The 22758-nt window shown below is 35.7% G+C and overlaps 1 protein-coding gene across 1 annotated transcript; it reads left to right on the top strand.

Annotated features, from left to right (window-relative positions):
- The first annotated feature begins 3623 nt into the window (after positions 1 to 3623).
- LOC149143947 (uncharacterized) lies at positions 3624 to 4217 on the top strand. The gene is made up of 2 exons (XM_089451994.1): positions 3624 to 3896; positions 4038 to 4217. The coding sequence occupies exons 1-2, from the start codon at positions 3624 to 3626 to the stop codon at positions 4215 to 4217; spliced, it is 453 nt and encodes a 150-aa protein (XP_089308120.1).
- Positions 4218 to 22758: the final 18541 nt, after the last annotated feature.

Genomic DNA, 22758 nt, shown 5'->3' with positions numbered 1-22758 from the left:
ATCGTTGTTTGAAGGGGAATTCGAAGAAGTAGCGTAAGCCTGGCTGATCGACATGGGTAAATATTTTCAGATTTATGTGTATACGGAAAAACTTAAAGCTAGACTAGCAGTTTACCAATTATAGTGGAAGTCCACCCTTTGGTGAGAAGAAACTAAAACCGTGAGGAAGATATATGAGGAGAAAGTAACGTGGCAGGAATTTTAGAAACATTTTAAAGATAAATACCTAACTGAACATTACTACGATGAGAAAGCAAAGGAGTTCCATGAGTTAAGGCTGGGACCCTTAACCATGGATGACTATGTGAAGTGGTTTACTTCCCATTACGGTATGTTCCATATATGCAAGAAAAAAAAGCTAAAAGTCAGTGGTTCATTAGAAGCTTGCCAAATTTCATGATGGAATAATTAGAATTCAATTATCCTAAAACAATGGACGATGACGTACGTAAAGCTTGCATCTGTTATAAACAGATGAGGCAGAAAAATGAAGGACCTAAGGAAGCCATTGGCAAGAAAATGAGGAACGTACCACCAAACAGACAACCAAAAGTCATAAATGGCAGAAATAATCAACAAAGGACTTTTGGAAAATTTGCAAGAAATATGCCCAGAACTCAGACTTATACTGAGAATAGATAGCTGGAAGGAGTTAGCAAAATTGTTAGAGACTAGCCACCAAAGTCACCACTGCAATGTTGGGGATGTGGGGAAGCACATTATTATAAGAATTTCCCGCACAAGGCTCAAACTGAACAACTGTCAAACATGCAAGAAGCATCTACAGTGGGAGATATCACAAGAAGCATGCCCAGAATCAATGTTGCCTTAGATGATCATTAAGCGGAATATTAGCCCATTATGATCGAATGTGAAGGTATGATTGTTGATCAACATGTTTCTATTTTATTTGATCCAGGTGCTAGCTTAAGCTACATTAATCCTAATGTGGTAGACTGCAAACTAGTAAATTTAAGAAACCTTGGCTAGTTCAACTAGCCACCTGGAGAAAAAGGAAGGTGTTTGCAAAAATAGAAAACTGCCCTATAACAGTTTCAAGACAACTGATTCATGTTGACTTGAACATCCTTCCCTTGTGTTCGTATGATGTATTAATAGGAATGGACTGGTTGTAGGGTCGCTGGCCTCTAGTGGATTACAAAGCAAAATCAGTAAGTTATCTTACCGATTTAGGGCAACAAAATAAATTCAAGGAATCAAGAAGAATGTTAAACTACATCCTATTATAGCCAACCAGCTTGGAATATGCATAAGGAAGGGCTGCCAAATTTAGGCTATCCAAGTAGGGTACAACAATGATTGGAATAAGATGACCTCCTTAGAGATCATTCTTGTAATTCAAGAATTTGTGGATGTATTCCCTGAATCCATTCCTAGGTTTCCACCAATGTGGGACATCAATTTTACCATTGAGTTAGTGCCTAGGGCAGCTCATGTTTCTAAAGCCCCTTACTGCAAGAGCATTCCTAAATTAACATAAATGAAAATGTAGCTTCAAGAACTGTTAGATAAAGGTTATATTCACCCTAGTGTGTCCCCTTGGGGACATTAAGATTATGCATCGAATACTATCAACTAAACAAGTTGACCATCAAAAACAAGTATCCTTTACCTTGTATCGACAATCTATTCGATTAAGTACAGTGAGCTAGCGTATTATCCAAAATCGACTTAAGGTCCAGTTACCATCAAGTTAGAATAAAGGACGAAGACATATACAAAATTTCATTTCAAACTTGTTATGGACACTATGAGTTCGTGGTACTACCTTTTGGCCTTACCAATGCTCTGACCACTTTCATGAGCTTGATGCATGGCATTTTCCAGCCATTTCTGGATAAATTTGTACTAATTTTTATTGATGATATCTTGATCTATTCAAAAAGTTAGGAGGAACATGAGCAACATTTGAGAAAAATATTGCAGATTCTGCGAGATAACTAGTTGTATGCAAAATTCAGTAAGTGCGATTTCTACAAAGATCAAATCCAATACTTAGGCCATGTAATATTAGCAGAAGGTATAGCGGTGGATCCAGAAAAGATCAGAACTATCATGGAATGGACCACACCAAAAAACATTGCTGACATAAGATCCTTTTTGGGCCTAGCAGGTTATTATCATCGGTTTATCAAAGGCTTCTCAAAAATAGCTTTTCCGATGACTTCACTGTAGAAAAAGGGGCATGCTTTCCACTGGACAGCAAAATGCCAACAAAGTTTTGAACAACTAAAGCAACTTCTCATGACCGCCCTGGTGCTAAAAGTAGCAGATCTAGAAAAGTCTTTTGTAGTATGTACAGATGCAAGTAAGGAGGGTGTCGGTGGAGTATTAACTCAGGAAGGAAAATTCATAGCCTATGAATCATACAAACTAAAGGAGTATGAACAATGTTACTATGCTTATCATCTATAGCTGACCACAATAGTGCATGCATTAAAAGTGTGGAAACACTACCTTCTAGGAAATAAATTTATGTTATTAATTGACCATAGTAGTCTTACAAGTTTCTTTAACCAATCCAGTTTAAATTATCAGCAGGCTAAATGGACTGCATTCTTGAGCAAGTTTGACTTTGACATGAAACACCTCAAAGGAAAATAAAACTAGGTAGCAAATGCTTTAAGCTGAAAGGTACATTGCATTTATGAAGTACAATTCAATCAAGAATAATCTAACATGTGAGAGGTTATCTGAGAGGCGTCCCATAGAGACCGGAAATATACATTCTTATGGAAGAAAGCTTCAAAAACTTAGGAGAAAGGGAGGCAGTTGGAGTATGGAATTAGCCTCGATAAAATGTTAACATTCAGAAATAGGATTTATATTCCCAACCAAAATTCCATCAAGCAAATGTTATTAGATGAGTTTCATAGAAAACCTTACGCAACTCATTTAGGATACCAGAAATTGTTTTTTTCTATCGCGAAAAGTTATTTCTGGCCTGGTATAATAGAAGATGTGGCAGAATACTTGTCCAAATGTTTAGAGTGCCAATTGGTAAAGGCAAAACACCAACATCTTTCCGGTTTGTTACAACCCTTGCCCATTCTTGAATGGAAATGGGAGACAATCACTTTGCACTTCATTACTGGATTACCTCGTACAAAAAAAAACATGACTCAATCATGGTTGTGGTGGACAAGATGTGAAAAACTCCTCATCTCATTCCCGTAAAATCCACTTAATATAAAATGGTGGTGATTGCAGACATATTTATGAGGGAAATCTTCAGACTACATGGGATACCTTGAATAGTGATCTCTGACAGAGATGTAAAATTTACATCCGCATTTTGGAAAACCCTCTTTGTGGGATTATCCACTCAAACTCAATTCAACACTGCCTACCATCCACAAACAGACGACCAGACAGAACGAGTGAACCAAGTCTTGGAAGACATCCTGAGAATGTTTGTAATGCAACAACCATAGAAATGGGAGGATTACCTCCACTTGGTGGAGTTCACCTACAATAATGGACATCACAAATCATTAGGTATGAGCCCTTTTGAAGTGCTATATGGATGAAAGTGTTGGGTACCCAAAGACTGGAATAGTCCAGATAACAAATTAGAATTGGCTCCTGATATGTCAGCCGAAATGGAGGCCACCGTCAAGAAGGTTCACCAAAATTTGAAGGCTTCTCAAGAAAGGAAAAAGGTGTATGTAGATAATAAAAGAAGCCATAAAGAATTCCAGATAGGACATCATGTGTATTTGAAGGCTAAGCCCCGGGAAATCACATTTCAATGGAAGGTTTGTGCAAATTTGGCACCACGGTATTGTGGGCATTTTCAAATTCTGGAACGAATCAGACCCGTGGTGTACAAGCTAGCACTCTCAGGCCACATCCGAGTCCACAATGCCTTCCATGTATCCTTATTAAAAAAATATGTATACGTCTCTCGACATATTATCAACTGGGAAAGCATTCAAGTAATGATAGAATGAAATATAACTATTAGTAATTATGGTTTATAAAAAAACTTCTGACAGAAGGTTATGAATGTGCAGGTAGAACCCGAGGGAGAATTTCTGGCAGAGCCTCTTCATATCCTAGATCAGAGAGAAACCACCCTGCAGAGGCGAGCCATCACCCAAGTTAAAGTGCACTGGAGGCACTTTCACCTAGATGAGGAAACTTGGGAAGAAGCCAAAGCCATGCAGAAAGTCTATCCTACACTGTTTACTTAAAGAAAGAACACCAGGGACAACCTTCCTCTTAAGGGGAGGGAGCTGTAACACCCAGTGACACACCGACAACTGTTGTTATCAAGTTTTATTTACCATTATTATTTTATTTTAGTTTATTCTGAACTGTTAAAAACATTTAGGCTGAAAAGCCAGAAGAAAAGTTGTTAAACATTAAATTAAAATATTATGATTGAGTTGAGAATGGAACTAGAAAATCAGTTTTATGAACTGTTGAAAAATAGTTACAGACAGTTCTCTCACTCTCTCCCTTGAAAAGGGAAAAAGAGAGTAACCAGTGGGGGTTGGAAAGAGGGAGGAAAAAGTTGTACTATGAGAAATTTTATTCCCAAAGTTGAGCAAGTTAGCTAGTGGGAAGAAATTAAGGTACATGACTTGAGGCTAGATTAGTTTCCTAATGCCCAAGGTAAAAAATTGTTTGTCCTTGACAGAAGTGGAAGAGATTGGAGGGGGATTTTGGACGTAATTTCTAGATCCGAGGTTGGGTGGCGAGACCTTCTAAATCAAAGGAATGTAGGATTGAAGCATATTCTTTCAGATAGCCAGATAAGTACTTATCATTGTGTTAATAGCTATTTATTACTTTAGGGAAGTAATTAATGTTTACTGTCATGAAAGAAATTTAGATTAGTAACTTAGAATGTTGTTGTAGTATTGCTCTGTTATAGAAATAAACAGAAATGAAATCTTTAATAAGTTCTATGCAAAAAGGAAACACACAGTTGCCAGAACATATAGGAGAAAACAAATATTGCTGCTTTTATGATGATATTGTTTATGGAAAGAATTCTAATTTACTCCCATAGGAATCATGAATCTAACAATCAAGTATTGATGTAGAGAGCTATCACTCAAGTCTAGACTTATCATACTTAACAGGCCATTAAGTCAACCATAAAGAATTATTCTGCATATTAAAATTATGTACCCAGATATACTAATAGACTTCCAGAAATCACAACAACAATCATTGTACATTTATAACAAGAAAATCATGTATAGAACGATCTAAATCATATTCGGTGTGATGATATGTATATTGTTGAAGGGTTAGGGTTATCGGACACGGTCGAGTTCTACAAGAACCCTCCAAGAGCTGAATACCCAGGCTCGTAAAAGCTTTGAACCCTTAAATCATAGAACAAAGACAGCAGTGTATCAAGTCTAACACATTTAGAATCATATACGGAAGATAAAAACAGTGATACCTTTCATGAAAATCTTAAAATATTCTTGGCTTTTAAAACAAACGTAGTCAATATATATCTACAATAAAGCTTCGCAACAATTTGGGTCATGATAGCCAATAAATTACAGTATATATATATAAACAATAAACCACTGTCTGGTCCCCATCGAATACCAGATTCAAACCAAAATACAATTCTAAACATCAGTCATGTTGACCCTATCTTTAACTAAAACAGATATCTAAAACCCTCAAGCAGAGGTATTCTGGCCGCAAGGCCCAATTCCAGCTTAATACAATTTCAAGCTCTCTGATCACAGGAGGAAGCTTAAAAAATCGAAGAAAAAGGAATTGTCAGTGCAACCCACCTAGAGAAAGATGACACAACAATACTTAGAACATCGAAGCCCCTGAAGGTCGTGGCACAAGGTCAAAATGAGACCATCAAAACACTACATGTTCTAAAGAACATTTAAATGAGAACCAGTTCTAGTTTAAGGAATCCAGAACTAAAAAAAAATGAAAAAAAGAGACCTTACTTGAGCGGAGACCTGCACTCCCCGAGGCTGCGACCAAATCCTGTAGAATATCTTAAAACCCTCAACAAATATTTAGGAAAAAGGAAATCAACTTAACCATGAATGCATGCGATTAGTACCTTCCACCAACAGGTGAAGCCGTATTGCTCCATCTCGAGGTTGCACATATTTGACAAGCAAACCAATTTGGTATCTTTAACCTATGCACAAGAGAGACAGTGAGGAAACCCCATCTCATCTGCTAAAATAGTAAGGAAAGGATGATCAAGAGAATGCTCAAACATCAGTAACAACTTGCCCTTACGTGGTGGAGAAACATGCAGCCATGGTAGGATAGGAACGACAGACACCGAACCAGAACTAACAGTCTACCATCAGGGCCACAGAATAGAAGCACCCCGAAACAAAAGTAGGAACAAATGAATGTTCCCTCAGAGCTAAAGGATGTTAACCCTCAAGCGACCAAGACAGTGGATCATTCGGGACTGAACGATGAAGATCGCACTAGATGCATAGTCTCTTTCCATCAACCTCAAGCGACCAAGACCGTGGATCATTCAGGATCGAATGATGAAGATCGCACCAGATGCATAGTCTCCAGACTCCTTTGAGTGGCCAAGTTAATGTAGAGTTATGAAGCCAGCTATGGAAGGGACGGGGAGGACAACGGAGGACCTCGGAGTTCTCCCACTTTAATGAGGTGGATTTCCCTGAGGCAAGAACTAGGTAGACAAATTAATTTCCATTCTTTATCAAATTTACGTGGAGTCCAACAGGGATTGGGTGCCACATTATCCACATGAAATAGCCTTGTAATTTGTGAAGGTTATGGGTAGTGTAAACGCCCGTTGGAAATAGTCAATTAATTTCTATAGCCCAACTCTTTTATTTATGTAATGGTTATATATATTACACCAAGGTTGGGGAAAACAAAGGTCCTCAAAATACATTAATGGTCAATTAATGTGAGAATTAGCTTGAGAGGTAGCATGGGTAAAATAAAAAAATACAATATTATGATATGTTAGTGACTACTCCATACAATCTACAATATCATGATATGAATTGTGTACTTTGGCTCATTAATAGATAAAATAATCAATAACATGTTAAATATTATAACCAATTAGATTGAAGAAAATTAAATTAAAATATTGTCAATAATATTAAATTTCAATTTTCAAAGTTAAAGTACGGAAACTTTGCAATTTTTTTTATCAAACTCAAACTAATATGAGTTTGACGAAAAACTTAATGCAATATCATATGCCCCATCATTATTGGGAAATCAATAACATAATAATGATCATTGTTGGAAAATCAATCCCTTGACAAAACCATTGATAACCAATTCACAGTCTAGATAAAAAATTTGTATTTATCACTATCAATTTAATTAAAATGACAAATAGTCATTTTTTAATTTTTTAATTTAATTTTATTTTTTAAAAATTATATTTAAGCTTACACTAAAAAATGGTCACATTAACCAACAAAAATTATATATATTGTTATAAAAAATATATTTAATTTAATATATAATTTTCATATTAACTTTAATAAAATTGATATTTAATTTAATATATAATTTTCATATTAAATTTAATAAAAAATTTAAAAATGATTTTTGATCTTATTAACTGTTTGAAATTCAAACTATCTTAATTTCAAAGTAATTACAATATACTCTATCATAGTTAAGTATAATAATTAATGGGTTAAAACCATGAAGCAATGGTGGCCATATGAGCACTAGTAGCACCATTCATCCAATCTCCTCAGTAAGACTTGGTGGGTGTGTCTAGATCCCGAAACTCATCATTTTCCTACAAGATTAAGACATTGTTCGAGACTTATAAGCCAGTTTTTGTTACGATTATAGTTGAGGTCATCAAGGCAACCACTAGCTGTAGTATTATTATCTTCACATCAGTTTATGGTGTTGTGGAAGTTGTTTCAACTGTGGCCAAGCTTTTTTGTCCAATGGTTTTGCTAGATTCAAACTCCATGGATAGTGTCGTTAGAGATTTGAATATTGTGATGACTCAATAATTGTAAATATTTAATTACTGCAATAAAACAAATTGGATATTATTATTTAAGTTTAAATATTTATAATTTTGATTAATTGTGTGTGAAGTAAATGTTTCTATGACAAACATGAAACTCTCACATGCTAGCTAGTTAGGGTAGGTAGTTACCTATCCCTAACTACCTCCTAGGATATTTATTCTCAAGAAAGATCAAGAGGGTAGAGGTACCTGAGATAAGAAAAGAGAAGAGAGAGAGAGATAAAGGAAAAGAAAAGATTCATGTGCTGATATGTCTTGCGAAATTGATAAGAAACATTAGGTTAATACCAGATAGTTATGACAGGGACTGCTAGTCCTCCTGAATGTGAGCAACAACTTAGGGGGAGACTCAGGCTTGGAAGTGAGTCTCAAGGTTGGGAGGAAAATTCAGTAACATATAATTGTTCTGGTCCAAATAATCCATAGTGATTAACTTCTGAAGTCAGATAAGTATATATCGCTTACTAAAGGTTAAATGCATTCTTGAAAAATAGAGGTATTTATACTATTGATTAAAGGTATTCTTGAACAAAATATGCATGCTGACGAACGATTGTGTGCTTGAAACAGAATTTTTTATGTTAGTTATTGAAGGTATGCAGGATTAGAGTATGTATGCTGGTAAATAAATATAATTGAAACAGAAGTATTAATGCTATTAATTAGTTGAACTCTTGAACAAGACGAGACTAAGTGTATGCTTAAAACAAAAGCATTAAACTATAGAAAAAATGTAAACTGAACCAGAAATGGCATGCGCTTAGAAACAATTAAATAAACCAGTAAAATAGAAGCCAAAATCTCACCTAGGAATTTTATAACCTAGGAGATAACTTGTAGATTCTACTCAATAGAGGAAACAAAGTTTCTTGAGAGGAACTCTTTATCTAGGGTTGTTGTAAGTAAACCCTCAAGAAAAAAGGAAAAACAATTAACTATAGGAGTTATTCGCCAACAGTCGAAGGAATCCTCAGCTCAAAGAAAATTACAACTCGAAAGAATACTCGATACAAATTATTAACATTCATTGATGGATAAACTAATTAGGGTACTCCATGTCGAACCTTTGTTGTTAGATAACAAGGATTGGAAACATACAAGACTCGGAGGTTAACCTCATCTTCTAAGCTAACTAAACAATAAACGAATTTAAAGAATATAATGAGCATATATTGGTCTCAAATTAAAACAAGTGACACCCAAATTTAGGAAAAAATCAATCTGGAATTCCTAAACCCTACACGCAAATCGTCGTTGTAAAGAAACATTTCGAGCTTGTGGGGTAAGGGTCAAATTTCCTCCTTGTGACTAGTAAATCAAAAAGGATTTGGCACACTACAGACTAACTAAAAAATAAGGAATAGAAACTTGCTTTTCAAATGAAAATGACAAGGAGGAAACTACTTTATACTTCCTGAACAAACATGCATAATAATCATCAAACTGTACTGAGCAAAATACCACTGTCCTGAGGAAAAACCAAGAAAAGCATCGGCCATTTCCGACATAGAGCCTTAAGACAGAGTTCTTAATATTATAAAAGAAAAAATCATTATTACAGTCAAGCACTTCAAAGTCAAGGTAAGAACCCTCGTAATAGTTCATAACCTCAACGAGGATAATATTCTATGTATAACATTGTACAAAAATCTAGTTTAAAAATTATACATCCAAAAATCGAAAGAACCGATGAGGAAGGTCTATGACCGAAAAATTGATCCAAAAATTCTATTCAACATGGGTAACGACTTTTTATAGAAATTCCTTAACTCTTATAGCTTAATACATCTAGTTGCCCATAGGCCCAGGAACCAAAAGCAATTTCGAACACAGTATCCACATTAACCAAAGGCCAGAAGAAGGTTTGGTCTCCAACCCTGGAGATAGTTTTTGGAAGGGAGCCTCGCCCTCGAACACCCATTTTCATGCAGGTTTAAGCCTTTCATGGAACCTGGCAAAACCCATGAAGTCATTAAAATAATCACGAGTAGAAACTATAGTATTGGATGCAAGAATTAAGTTATGAATTCCCTACACTTGGATTGGGGTTGTGACCATGAAGCAACGCCTTCGGAAATAGAACTTAAAACCTTCCTTGCAAGTCTGGCAGGTAAGGAAAATGAAATCATAAACATGACAGAGATACCTGAGTAACAATGCAATGAAACGAGAAGCTGAGGAGTGAAGTTACCTGTGCACACATTGGAGCTAAAGTTCGAAGTTGGGGAACGATACCAGAGGTAAAAAAAAATGACGGAAAAACAACTCTCAAGCAAACCAAAAGCCCAAACAAAACCCGTCGTCGTTGGATCAAGCTCCAAAACAGAGAACTATCGATGAGGGGGTGCTACTTTCAAGGCAGAGCCAACAGCTAGAAGGCACAGTGAAGGATCCAGAGCCCTGCTCCCACCAACTCACAGGTAACGAGTACCATTAATTAGGATTTCACTATGCCTTGTACCTTGATGACATATAATAATGTGCTAACCAAAATTACCTATGTTAATATAAGATTCGATGTATGGTCCTCCATATAGGTGCGAGAAGTGTATCAATACATAAATAAGTAATAAATAATTCATATCCATGATTTAAAACATGGATGTGTAATTTTTTTTTTTTATTCAGGTAATTTCTTTTGTTCAAGAGATATTACAAGTGGTATCAGAGTGCTCAAGTTACAAAGTTGAGACCTCTGGAAATAAATTATTAACAATATTTGTAATTTGTACAGAGAGAAAGAAAGAATAGCAGCCAACATGAGGAGGACTCGAATTACACCTCACAGATCTGTGACAGGAACACGACCGACATATTTTCAAGAAGCCAATCCTGAGGTATGGGAACAATTGGTGGAATAACCATGCAATACCAATAATGCAATCTTGGAAATTGTGCAAGAACTAAAGGATGAGATGGCCCGGTTAAGGGCAGATAATGAAAGGCTAATGTAAGAGCAAGAAAATATTATGAAGAGTTTGTCTGATAAACAGAATCAACGATAGCGAATTCCCATCCCATAGCATGAGAACATGACTAGTGAATAAGAATTTTGAACCAAGTATTTAGGAACAGAAGGCAATGAAGAAAATCAAGAAGAAAAATGTGATAATGCGTGAGAACACAAAATGCAAAAAAAACAAAAGATACAACCGCAAGGAGAATTTCAGAAAATAAAACCACCCCTCTTTGATGGTGAATAGGAAGACGTAGATGAAACCTACCTTATTAATATGAATAAGTACTTTCAGTTGTATGAATATGACCATAACTTAAAGGCTTGCTTGGCCATATATTAGCTACAAGGAAAAGCCACCCTGTGGTGGGAGGAGGTAAAAAATCTGCGTGGAGCGAATTAGAAGAGCATAACTTGGGAAAATTTTCAAAGATATTTTAAGGATAAATACTTAACTGAAATATTTTATGGTGAAAAGGAAAACGCGTTTCATGATCTTCGATTGGGTTAGTTGTCTATGGATGAGTTCATAACAAAATTTACATCCCTGCTTCAATATGTTCCTTACATACAGAAGGAAAAGGCAAAAGTACAACGATTTATGAGCAGCCTGTCATTGTTCATGAAAGAGCATCTTGAGTTTGATAACACAAAGACCATGGACGAAGTCAAACAAAACGCTGGGATACGCTATTTTAGAAAACAAGCAAAATGGAGATTTGGGGAAAATATGGGCTGATCAAAAGGGAATTAAGTTTCCTTCCAGCAGTAAGGGAAATAAAGCCATAATCAACAAGGGACCCCACAAAGGGCAGGTAAACCTAAATATGAATAGAAATCAACCCAGATTTAAACTTCCAAAGGAGTCTAAGACTAATGAGCAATCGGGTAGAACTGAAGTGGAAATAGCAACTAGACCCCCAATACAGTGTTAGGGATGTGGATGACCACATTATGTCAAATACCATCCCTATCGCAAGGGAACCGATCAGGTTGCACAAATTCAAGAAGCATCAACTATAGGAGAAGTGGCAAGAAGCATTCCAAAAATCAATGCTTCCCTTGAAGACCATCAGGCTGAGTACCAGCCAACCATGATAGAATTTGAAGGTAAAATCTTCGACCAAACTATATATATTTTAATTGATCAAGGAGCTACTTTGAATTATATTAGCACTAAAATAGTATAACAATGCAGTTTGCAAGCTGTTAAGTTTAAGAGTCCTTGGTTAGTATAGCTAGCCATGGGGGCAAAGAGAAGGCCGTTGGCCAAGGTCAGTAGCTGCCCCTTAAAGTTAGCAGGCCAGTCTCTTGTGGCAGCCCTGAATGTATTGCCCCTAGGATCATATGATATCCTAATATTAATAGACTGGTTGGAAAATCATTGGTCCATCATTAATTGTAAAACCAAAGCTATTAGCTATATGGATGAAGATGGAAAGAGGTAGGAAATTCAAGGCATATTAAGACCTCTAAAATTAAGACTAGTAATAGCCTCTCAATTAGAAAAATGTATCAGAAAAGGATGTCAAATTTACACTGTACAGATAGGATATGCTAATTCAAAGGAAAAATATGTTTCTTTAGAAACTATACCTATAATACAAAATTTCCCAAACGTGTTTCCTGAAGAAATTTTGGGACTTCATCCAAAAGAAATATAGATTTCACCATTGAGTTGATTCTAAGAGCTGCTTCAGTATCTCGAGCTCCTTATTGCATGAGTATACTGGAGCTAACATAATTAAAAATGTAGTTACAAGAACTGCTTGATAAAAATTACATCCGCCCAAGTGTATCACCTTAGGGATACCTGGTGATTTTAGTTAAGAAGAAGGATGGAACCCTGGGAATGTGCATGGATTATCGCTAGTTAAATAAACTAACCATCAAAAATAAATACCCTTTACCTCATATAGATGAGTTGTTTGATCAGGTGAAGGGTGAAACCATGTTTTCAAAGATTGGCATTCGTTCATGTTACCATTAGATCATAATTAAGGAAGAAGATATAGCTAAACCAAACTTTAGAACTCGTTATGGACATTATGAGTTCATTATGTTTCCCTTCAGGCTAACTAATGCCCCTGCAACCTTCATGTGTCTCATGAACAGTATATTCCATTAGTATTTGGATAAATTTGTGTTGATTTTTATCAATGACATATTAATTTACTCTCAGAATATAGAAGAACATAAAGAGCATCTCCGTATTGTTTTGAAAATTTTAAGAGAACATCAACTGTATGCTAAATACAACAAATGTGATTTCTTTAAAGAACAAATCCAGTATCTAGGACATGTCATTACCAAGGATGGAATTGTTGTGGACCCGGAAAAGATAAAAACTATAATGGAGTGGCCAATACCAAAAGACATGGTGGATATAAGGTCATTCATGGGTCTAGCTGGATACTATAGGCGATTTTTTGAAGGATTTTCCAGGGTGGCATATCCCATTACCTCTCTGTAGAAGAAAGGAAAAAATTTTAAGTGGACCATGGAGTGTCAAAAGAGTTTTGATCAACTTAAGAATTTACTTACCACTGCGCCTATTTTGAGCATTGCAAACCCAAATAAAGATTATGTGGTTTGTACAGATGCCAGCAAGGAAGGTGTTGGTGGTGTGCTAATGCAGGAGGGTAGAGTGATTGCTTATGAGTCTAGGAAACTTAAGGAGCACAAGAAAAAATATTCAGCCTATGACTTAGAGCTAACAACAGTCATTCATGCATTAAAGATGTGGCAACATTACTTGATGGGTAAGAAATTTCTTTTAATGATTGATCATCATAGTTTAACTAACTATTTTAAGTAGCCCACTCTGAATGCTAGGCAAGCTCATTGGGTCGACTTTTTAAGTGGATTTGATTTTGAAATCAAGCACTTGAAAGGTAAGGAGAACCGGTTTGCGAATGCCTTAAGTCAAAAGGTACATTTTATATATGAGGTCTCTTTCAGTGTGATGAGAACTACCTTTAATGAGCTGATTAAAGAGGCAACCAGACTTGATCCAGAATACAAATTTTTATGGCAGAAAACCAAAATTTCAAACAGCAATGAACAATAGCTAGGATATGATATAAATCATGAAGGGAGAATGTATGTAAAATATTAAATACTTACTTATAGATGAATATCATAAAATTCCATATGCAAGCCACCCCGGATACCAGAGGCTAATTACCACACTTAGAAAGAAATATTTCTAGTCTGGTATGAAGAAACAAGTGACTGATAATTTGGCTCACTATCTGGAATATCAGCAAGTGAAAGCGGAACACCATCACCCAGCCAGATTTGCTGCACCCATTGCCTATTTTGGAATGGAAGTGGGAAACCATTTCCATTGATTTTAATACAGGACTACCTAAGTATAAAAGGTGGAATGATTTGATAATGGTGGTAATGAATAAGTTGAGCAAGTCTGTTCACTTCATACCAGTATAGTTAACCTACAAGGCTATACAAATTTATAACATATTCATGCAAACGATTTTTAGATTACGTGGATTACTAAAAGTCATAATTTCCGATCATGATGTAAAATTTACATAAGCTTTCTAGAAATCTTTATTTGAAGGTTTAGACACACAACTGCATTTCAGCACTGCTTACCACCCTCAAACGGATGGGCAGACCGAGTGAGTAAATTTGGTAGTGGAAGATATGATGCGAACTTATGTAATGCAGCAGCCAACCAAATGGGAGGATTACATACATTTGGCAGAGTTTGCTAATAGCAACGGTGACCATACATCACTACAAATGAGTTTGTTTGAAGTACTGTATGGACGCAAGTGAAAGACACCTTCAAGTTGGGGCGGGCCAAAGGATAAATTGATGTTAGGACTGAACATGTTAAAAGAAATGGAGGATATGGTTAAAAAAGTACGTTCCAATTTAAAGGTCGTGCAAGACCGACAAAAGAACTTTGTTGATCGAAAGAGAAGTTTCCAGTAATTTCAAATTGGAGATCATGTTTAAATGTGTGTACAGGCCAAGAAGATGACATTACAGTGGAGCAGATGTGCTAAATTAGCTCCTTGATTTTGTGGTCCTTTCTAGATCTTGGCTCGAATCGGACTGGTGGCTTACGAGCTCGCCTTTCCCAGCCACATACGTGTGCACAATGTTTTCCATGTTTATGTGTTAACTATATATATATATATATATATATATATATATATATATATATATATATATATATATATATATATATATATATATATAGATATATCTATATATATATATATATATATATATATATATATCTATATATATATATATATATATATGATCCTAAGCATATAATCAATTGGCAAGATATACAGGTAATTTAATTTTAAATAAATCTTCCAAGACAAAGTTGCCAAAGGAAAAGAACTGACTAAATTTTTCTTGTGTGTAGGTCAAGCCGGAAGGCAATTTCTCGGTCGAACCTCTAGTTATACTCGATTGGAGAGAAGTAATTTTGCAGAAACGAGTTATCACCCAAGTTAAAGTGCAATGGCGGCACTTTGGACCGAAGGAGGCCACCTGGGAGGATGAACAAGTTATGAGGGAAACTTGTCCAGATCTATTTGCAGTAGAGAAACATCGAGACGATGTTTAATATTTGGGGGGGAGATGTGATGACCCCAACAATTGTAAATATTTAATTACTATAGTAAAACAAACTAGATATTACTATTTAAGTTTAAATATTTATTATTTTGATTAATTGTGCATGAAGAAAATGTTTTTATGACAAACATTAAACTCTCACATGCCAGGTAGTTAGGGTAGGCTGTTACCTATCCCTAACTACCTCCTAGGATATTTATTCTCAAGAAAGATCAAGAGGATAGAGGTACCTGAGATAAGAAAAGAGAAAAGAGAGAGATAAAGGAAAAGAAAATATTTCTGTGCTGATATGCCAGAAGTTATTGATAAGCTACGTCTGGTTAAGACCATATAGTTGTGACAAGGATTGCTAGTCCTACTACATGTGAGCAACATCTCAGGGGGAGAATCAGGCTTGGAAGCGAGTCTCAATGTTGGGACGAATATTCGGTGACATATAATTGTTCTGGTCCAAATAATCGACAATGATTAACTTCCGAAGTCAGATAAGTATATATCACTTCCTGATGGTAAAATGCATTCTTGAAAAATAGAAGTATTTATACTATTGATTAAACGCATTCTTGAATAGAATATGCATGATGATGAATGGTTATATGCCTGAAACATAAATGCTTATGTTATTGATAGAAGGTGTACAGGAATAGAGTATGTATGTTGGTAAATAAATATAATTGAAACATAATTATTCATGCTATTAATTAGTTGAACTCTTAAACAAGATGAGACTAAGTGCATGCTTGAAACATAAGTATTTAGCTACAGAACAAATGTAAACTGAACCAGAAATGACATGTTGTTAGAAAGAATTAAATAAACCAGTAAAATAGAACCCAAAAGCTCACCCATGAATTTTATAACCTCGAAGATAACTTATACATTCTTCTCAATAGAGGAAACATAGTTTCTCGAGAGGAAATCTTCCTCTAGGGTTGATGTAAGTAAACCCTCAAGAAACGAGGAAAAACAATTAACTATAGGAATTATTCGCCAATGGTCGAAGGACTCCTCAGCAAAAAGAAAATTACAACTCGAAATAATACTTGATACAAATTATTAACATCCATTGATGGATAAACTAATTAGCATACTCCATGCCAAACCTTTGTTGTTAGATAACGAGCATTGGGAACATATAGGAATTGCATTGGGAACATATAGGAATTGAAGTCCGACCTCGTCCGCTAAACTAATTAAACTAGAAAGGAATTTGAAGAATACAATGAGCATGTATCAGTCTCAAATTAAAACGAGTGACAACCAAATTTAGGAAGATATCAAGTCAAAATTCCTAAACACTACATGCAAATCATTGTTGTAAGGCAACATTCCGAGCTTGCGGGGTAAGGGTCGAATTTCCTCCCTGTGACCAATAAATCAAAAAGGATTTGGAACACTACATATCGACTTAACAAGAAGGAATCGAAACTCGCTTTTCAAATGAAAATGACAGGGAGGAAACTACTTTATACTTCCTAAACAAACATGCATAATAATCATCAAACTGAACTAAGCAAAATACCACCATCCTGAGGAAAAACCTAGAAAAGCATCGGCCATTTCCAACATAGAAGCTTAAGACAAAGTTTTTAATATTATTAAAAAAAACATTCTTACGGTCAAGCACTTCAAATCCGAGGTAAGAACCCTCATAACAGTTCATAGACTCAATGAGGATAATATTATGTGTATAACATTGTACAAAAATCCAGTTTAAAAATTATACATCAAAAAATCAAGAAAACTAGCGAGGAAGACCTATGACCAAAAAATTGATCCAATGATTCTATTCAACATGGGTAATGACCTTCGATAGAAATTCCTTAAATATTATAGCTCAATACAACTAGATGCCCATAGGCCCAGGAACTAGAAGTGATTTTGAACACAGTATCCACATTACCTGAAGGCCGGAAGAAGGTCTGGTCTTCAACCCTAGAGCCGGTTTCGGGAAGGAAGCCTCACCCTCGAACACCCATTTTCATACTGGTTGAAGCCTTCAGTGGAACCTAGAAAAAACCATGAACTAATTAACATAATCAAGAGTACAAATTATAGAATTGGATGCAAGAATTAAGTGACGAAAATCCTATACCTGGACTCGGGGTTGTGACCATGAAGCAACGCCTTCGGAAATAGAACTTGAAACCCTCCTTGCAAGTCTAGAAGGTAAGGCAAATGAAAGCATAAACATTACAGAGATACCTGAGTAACGATGCAATGAAACGGGAAGTTGAGGAGTGAAGTTATGTGTGCACACACTGGAGCCGAAGTTCAGAGCTGGGAACGATACCAGAGGTAAAACAAATGATGGAAAAACAACTCTTGAGAAAACCAAAAGCGTAAACAAACCCCCATCGTCCTTGGATCAGGCTCCGTAGCAAAGAATTGTCGAGGAGGGGGTGTTGCTTTTAAGGCAGAGGCAACAGCTGGAAGGCACAGTGAAGGATCAAGAGACCTGCTTTCGCCAACTCACGGGTAACCAGGACCATTAATTGGGATTTCATTATGCCTTGTACCTTGATGGCATATAATAATGTGCTAACCAAAATTACATATTTTAATATAAGATTTGATGTATGGTCCTCTATATAGGTGTGGGAAGTGTATCAATACATAAATAAGTAATATATAATTCGTTTCCATGATTTAAAACATGCATGTGTAATTTTATTTTTTTTATCGAGGTAATTTATTTTGTTCAAGAGATATGAAAAATATTTATGATGAGTGCTTTACCCCTGATCTAGTAAATTTCGTGTTCTTTATATGATCTCTTTTGGGAAGTTCTATTTGTAGGTTAATCAAAGCCTCAAATTGCATCTCTCTACTCTCTGCCAAAATCCAAGATCGGCTATAAATTTCCTGTGATAGTTTCTAGCTCTTATAGGGTGGAAAGCAACTTCAAAACCTGAATTATCTCAGTGAATATGGTATATCCAAGGATGCTTCTATTTTTGTAACTACCAGATTAAGAGGTAAATCTAAAGGTCAGTATGTCTTCATCCTCCCAACCCAAATCTTTTAAGGAGGCTTTAGAACCAAGACATTAATCTTTGAACCCAAAAGATATCTTAGGGCCAAAATTTGTTGTCAATCATGCAGCAAATATAATTCCATTTTACTAGGTGAGGAATAATTTATCTGATCTCATAGCTTTAAATTATGAACAAAAAGCGATTATTTGTTTTTTTAATGGATATTTTCCCACGATATCTACTCTCCTAGAATGGGTAAATATAGAGTTGTTATTTACTCAAAAGGATTCTTTGTGGTGTTCTTCAATGATCTCAATGAGTGGCAAAAGGCTTTGACTAGGGTCCCTATTTTTGGGGTCATTTTGGTTTCTCAATGCAACCATGTTTTAAGGAATTTAATCCTCTCTCCGTGACACCTTTCAAAACTCTAGTTTGGGTAAGGCTTCCTAACTTACCCATTCATTTGACATTTTTGGATGTATTAGAAGATGTTGCAAATTTAATAGGATACTTCTAAATCAAAATAAATATTGAAAGGCTTTCAAAAGAAATTCTCACATTTGCCTGCATATGTCTTGAAGTGGACCTCAATAAAGGCTTTCTAGATAAAATCCTACTCAAGTGGGGTGGTGTGGTTTTCTTGCAACCATTGGATTGCTTTTCACTGGAGGGCTTATCAACAGCTTCGACATATTCAAAGTGCTTGGGTATTTTTCGAAAAAGGGCTTTTACCCCTAGGCTATGAACCAAATGAGCCATGGATGGCAAGATCTGAGGACAACAAAAGGATCCAAGAATACTTCAAGGAAAAGGAAAGACAACCCCCAACATCAGACATCATTTATGGTCAAATAAATCTTCCAGAGTCAGTGCAACCTCAGGGGGAACCAACTAATTCTTCAACAAAGGAGATTCACCCTGCAAATGAAAAAGAAAGAAACTCAACCATAATTATGGCTCCTACCAAGAGTGGGAAAAAGTGCACTCATGAGTTAGATCAATCCTATAGTGATAAGGAAATGTCCAATATAGCATAACCTTTGGCAATGGAATTGTCTCAAAGAAATATTTTATCAATAGTTAATCTTGATAATTATATAAGATGGATTGATGTCTACAAAAGAAAAAGGAAAAATGAAAAGTGTATGATCAACCCTAAGCTTTGATACAAGGAATATAATAAATGTATTTTAGTGTATTGAGCTCATTAGTGATAATGATACGATATAATCTATTTTTTTAAAACAATATGAATAAACTTACAAAAAAAAATTGAGTTAATGTTATTCACTCTTTTATTTTTAAAATTTTGAAGTAGTGTAAAGTTGGAGATCAAAATCTAGTTCTAAAAGCTTTGAAGTGCTTTGAAAGATCCAATTTAACACAAAATCGACATTTTGGTTAAAACTTTGAAATGATAATATGGTGAATAAGTTTGAACCATTAATCTATTCGATGAATTTTATTATTATTGGTGGTTGGCGACTATAAAAACAAATAAGGCAATAGCAACACTGGTGCTAAATTATTGTGCGTTCAATTGTAATTTTTTGTAAATTCATTCCACAAGCAGAGATTTAATTCTCAAGTTGTAAGTAGGTTATATAGTATTGCTTATGCATCCAATATCTAAAGTATGATGAAAATTTATTAACCTCCAATTGTGTGTGTTAATATTAATTCAACAATATTATTTAATTACCCAATATTCTTTCAAATGAAGAGAAAGAAAATTTATAACTAAATGCACCAATTTCACATGGATGCCAACAAAATATGGTTTTCTCTTTACCTATAAATCTCTTTGAGGAAAATAAGAGTGAAACAATAATGAAAAGAAAATCAGAAATTGAGATCCAAAGTTTAAAACAAATGAATATGGGATTTCTTTGGTCTAACATGTCAAAATAAGTTTAAAGACATCTTTCTGTGTGGCAAAGAGGAGATCTGCGTTCCTGAACCCTTATTAAAGTTTCTACACAGGAGAGGCGTCTTCTTCTGGGACGGCCTGATTGCTAGATGGCATGGCTCAATCCCAATCTGGTGTGAGGCTGAAAGTTTGCAAATGCCGGACGATATCGCCATGTCATGGGATCAAATCAGATCAAGTCTCAGGAATGGTGGCATTTTTCGCTCTTCAGAGCAGGACTGTCTCATATGGCGGAACTCAAATGGGATGGGATCCATCAGGGTAAAGGATATATATCGGAATTTGATTAGTGATAGACAACATCAAAGTGACTCGTCCTTCCCGAGCATCTTCTGGAAATCTGGGTGTCAATTAAAAATGGTCTTCTTTTCATGGCTGACATTCCATAATAAAAATCTTACGTGGGAGAATTTAAAAAAGCGTGGTTGGCTGGGACCAGGTTTATGTCCCATTTGCAGATCTGCCGAGGAAGACAACTTTCATTTATTTCTTAACTGCAAGGGCTCTCGTCAAATATGGCTACTCCTGGAAAGTTTTTGTGGGATACAGCTTATGCCTCATTTGTCAATCATGGAAGCTTTTATATGGTGTGGTAAACAAAATGCATCATGGAGATCAATTTTTATCATTAATTTTTGGCGTATTTGGAGGTGGCAGAATAATTTCATTTTCAATGACAAAAGCATTCCGATGTTGGAAATTTTCTCCTCCATATGTGCGCTCTATGAGGATATTCCGCTTTCCTCTCCCAAGCAGAAGGAGCTTCATGATATAAACATCCCACTGGTGTCTACATCTCTGCCTAGAGCGTTTTTTGATGGTGCAGAACAGAACGGTGTTTGTGGCTGTGGTTTTCTTATATTAGCAGACGAAGACAATTTTTTCTCTATTCATTGGAATGGGGGAAGGGGTACAAATATGATGGCGGAGGCGATGGCTCTCGCAGGCCTCATGAGTTTCTGTCTTTTTTTAAATCTTCAAGATGTTTCTATTTATGGGGACTCAAAGGTTTTGGTGGATTATGTTGCTGGGAAAAATACCATCTCCAAGCCTCATCTTGTGGGGTGGCTAGATCGGATCAGGTTCTTTTGGACCTCCTTAAAAGGTGTTTCAGTAAATTTCATCCACAGGGAGCAAAATCAAATGGCTGACTCGTTATCAAAAAAAGGTCTTCAAGCTGCTCCGGGTTTGTGGCATCTTCAGGTTTCCTCTGATGGAAAATGCTTTTCCATGCAGGACTTTTTCCCTCCCAATTTCTAGTTTTTCGGTTCATAGTTCTCTCTGTTTTTATTTCTGTGCTATATATGATGCTAGTTGCTATGAACTATATGCTATGTGTTTTGGTTGAACAGGCTTCATCTCCACCTCTCGGCTTGCTTCGGATTGCATACAGTTTCTCTTTGTCCATACAGGCGGAGGACCTTTATACCGATCCTGCTTTTGTATATGGTCTCATTTCGACGATACGTCTTTTTTTCTATTTTGCTCAATCGTCACGGACTCTCAGGCCTGATCTAGTATTATCAGGATATGGCTTCACTGATGTTTCAGTTTCATTATCTTTGGAACATATGCTTTCTCCTGGCTGAATGTACATTTTAGACTCTTTTATATTTCTCATATAAATAATATTATGCTTTTTCTGCCCTGAAAAAATGCTTGTGTGTATGTATCGAACATTAAAATCGGCACACCCTATTCTAAATCTCATGGGTCCGGTAGAAAACAAATGGTGATAATGAAGTCAAGGATGTTTTGCATGGTGAAAAAGTCTTAACATGTTAAATAATTAGGTCATTAATTGAATTCAAGGATGTTTTGTAAGGTGAAAAGTAATAACATGTTAAAGTTAATAATTAGGTGATTAATTGTTGATACCTTTGGTGGCGCAAGATTTTTTTTAATTAAAAAAATTATTTATAACAATTAAATAAATAAAATAGTTACATTTTATGATGATGATGGTGATTAATATCAATTGAGAGAAAATTTTGGTCTATCCCACCTAAAGAAATGAATTATTTAGTTGGATTTAAGATTTTATTCCTATCCTCAAAAAGCTTGGAGAGAAGCCTCCCGAGCTCACTATAATTTTGACATTTTAAAAGGCTAGGAAGGTCAGTGTTGCAACAAAGATTATGAAACTGAGATCTAATATGGTTGTACGCTGGGCACTCTAAGAGGAAGTGATTTTCATCCTCGATGTTCATATTCTCACAGAGATGGTAGATCC

Source organism: Pinus tabuliformis, chromosome X, assembly GCF_031772625.1.
Source record: "Pinus tabuliformis cultivar Carrire ecotype Pingquan chromosome X, CPIR1, whole genome shotgun sequence".
In the NCBI taxonomy this organism is placed as follows: Eukaryota; Viridiplantae; Streptophyta; class Pinopsida; order Pinales; family Pinaceae; genus Pinus; species Pinus tabuliformis.
The sequence above is the reverse complement of the archived record's forward strand: the minus strand, read 5'-3'. Positions and strand labels throughout refer to the sequence as shown.